This window comes from Apiospora aurea (genome assembly GCF_038362705.1).
Source record: "Apiospora aurea strain CBS 24483 chromosome Unknown utg000007l_segment0_segment0, whole genome shotgun sequence".
Lineage (NCBI taxonomy): Eukaryota > Fungi > Ascomycota > Sordariomycetes > Amphisphaeriales > Apiosporaceae > Apiospora > Apiospora aurea.
Window position 1 is genome coordinate 20001 of NW_027117394.1, and position 2500 is coordinate 22500.

General features: G+C 67.2%; 2 protein-coding genes across 2 annotated transcripts; both read right to left on the reverse strand.

Annotated features, from left to right (window-relative positions):
* Positions 1 to 335: 335 nt before the first annotated feature.
* PG986_010312 (uncharacterized protein) lies at positions 336 to 530 on the reverse strand (the record flags this gene model as incomplete). Its single annotated transcript, XM_066846534.1, has 1 exon — positions 336 to 530. The coding sequence occupies one exon, from the start codon at positions 528 to 530 to the stop codon at positions 336 to 338; it is 195 nt and encodes a 64-aa protein (XP_066696025.1).
* Positions 531 to 1806: 1276 nt separating this feature from the next.
* On the reverse strand, positions 1807 to 2232 carry PG986_010313 (uncharacterized protein; the record flags this gene model as incomplete). Its single annotated transcript, XM_066846535.1, has 2 exons — positions 1807 to 1956; positions 2134 to 2232. 2 exons carry the CDS (start codon positions 2230 to 2232, stop codon positions 1807 to 1809), a joined length of 249 nt encoding a protein of 82 aa, XP_066696026.1.
* Between the last annotated feature and the right edge of the window lie 268 nt (positions 2233 to 2500).

A 2500-nucleotide genomic window follows, 5' to 3' on the forward strand; every position in this document is an offset into this window, starting at 1 on the left:
AGAGGCTTGGGCGCCGCAATTGCTTGCTTTGCTTGCATTTTCTGCTTCCTCATGTACCCTGCGACCCAAATCGGGTCCAAAACCCGGCTCCGGGGGTTCTGTGCCGCGGATGTATTTTCCGAAAAAAGATTTAGTATGGGAAAAAAAAATAATCGTGAGTTCCCCATACAAACCAACTTCGGTTCTGCACATTTTTTTCGTACTTAGTCGTGTCCGGCCCTCGCGCTTTTTGCGGGGTTACCCTGGACCCGCCCAGGACACCCAGCCCGGTAACTCGCCAACGAGGCCCCGGAGGCCTGCGCCGCCTAAGGCAAACCTGGGCGTCTCGCCGCGCTCTATCGAACGCGCCAGGCCTCGTCGTCGCCGCGGCCTCGCCGGCCTCGCCGCCGCCGGTTTTGTCTCCGCCACAGGGTAGCTCCAGGGTAGCTCCAGGGTAGCTCCAGGGTAGCTCCAGGGTAGCTACCGGGTAACCCCCACGCGCACTGGGCCGGGTTGGGGCGGGCTTTGGCGCCCGGCCGCGCAGCCAGCATTTCCAGCCGGCCAAGTCCAGGCCGCGCTACAGGGTAGCCGGTTCCGATTCGGCGCCAGGACACTTGGGCCGTATCTCGCCTTCCCGGCCTCGCAGGGCAAAACGGCGCGGTGCGCCAGGCGCGCGGCGCGCGGCGCTACGCGTAGACACACGCCGCGGCGCGGATATCGGCCACTTTTTGCCCGAGTGCACTTTTGGTCCGAGCTGGGTAGGTGAAGTCGTACACTTGACTTCATCTGCTGCTGTGCCGATTTCGTTTCCGGACACCCTCCGGCCTATCTCCCCTGGGCGACACGCCACGCGCGCCCCGCATAGCGCATTCGATCGCCCAAATTCGCGCGGGCCGGCCGGGCTGCGCGCGGGGCCCGTCGGCCTCGTCGTCGCCGCGTTTCCGCGGCGGGAAGGTGTCGCTACAGGGTAGCTACAGGGTAGCTACAGGGTAACCCCCCCAGGTCGGAATCGGGATTTCCGCGGCGGCGAGGGCGCGCGGGCTGCCCGCCGAGGGGCGTCCCGTCGTCGTCGCCGTTTCCCGATTCGCGTCGTGCGGGACGGCGTCCTCGCTACAGGGTAACCCCCCGCGGACCGCTACCCTGTAGCTACCCTGTAGCCACCCAGTCGAACCGCCCACGTCCACCCGCGCTACCCTGTAGCCGCGCCGCACACCAAATCGCCCCAAGACCACCCGGTTACCCTGTAGCGTACCCTGCAGCCGCGTATACGCCCTAGAACGACAGGCCTAACGCCCTGGGGCCACGGCGCATGTGCCCTATGGTTCCAGGCCCAGGCCCCCGAGCGGCCGGCCCAACGCCCGCTACAGGGTAGCTACAGGGTAGCGCGAAACACACCCCCAAGCACCCACCGCGCCCCGAGCTTCGTTGCGAAAATCCCGGCCCGCCACGCCCGCCCGCGAAAAATCACCCCCCCAAAAGGGCGGCAGCTCACCCGGCGATTTCGCCCCTTTCTTCCGAGGCTACCCTGCACCCGCCCGCGGGCCCCTTCCGAGGTCCTCGCAGGGGTCGCGGCGGCGCGCCGGGTGGCCGCCACAAGGCGCACCACGCCCCGCCGGCGGCCAACCGCTCTCCCACATGGGCCCTGCGACCCCGGTCGGGTCTAAAACCCGGCTCGGCGGCTTCTGCGCCGCGGACGTATTTTCCGAAAAAAGATTTAGTATGGGAAAAAAAAATAATCGTGAGTTCCCCATACAAACCAGCCTCGGATCCGCACATGGATACCCTGGAGCTTACCCTGGAGCTTACCCTGGAGCTTACCCTGGAGCGCTAAATTATCTCGCGAGCGCGGCGGCCCGCGGCGCCGGGTCGGCGGCCATCCGGTGCGCGCCCCGGCTCGTGCTGCGACGGCCACGCGGCCGTGGGCGGCGTGGCCCTGCCCGTCCCGCCGTCGCCGAATTTCCAGCCGCTACCGGGTAGCTACCGGGTAGCTACAGGGTAACCCCTCCGCACTGAGGGGGGGTTTGGCCGGCGCCTTTTCGGCCACCCGCCCAGCCCAGTGAGCGGCCGGGCCAAACCTAGGCCGCGCTACAGGGTAGCTAGGTCGGATTTCCCGCCAGGACACCTTGGCGGTTGCTCGACGGCCAGGCCACGTACGGGGACGAATCCACGTGCGTAGGGGCCGCGTCGGCGCCGGCCGTCCGGTGGCGTATCGCCCGCATCGCTCACAGGCCGGGCCGGCCGGGTACGGGCCATTTTGCACCCGCTACCGGGTAAGCTACAGGGTAACTGCGAGAGGAAATCCGCCGTAGACCCCTCGAAACGCCGCGAACCAACACGAGGCGGTGCTTGCCCGGTCCGCCACGCCGTGCTGGCTCGAACGGGCCGAGCCCCGTCGTCCTCGGACGCCCGGATCGAGATTTGGCTTTTTCGAGTCGGAAGGTCGAAACACGCAAAACTCAAAACGGCCTTTTGCGGTCCGGCCGTGGTGCTTGCTAGGTCCGGCGCCGCGTACGATTTGGCG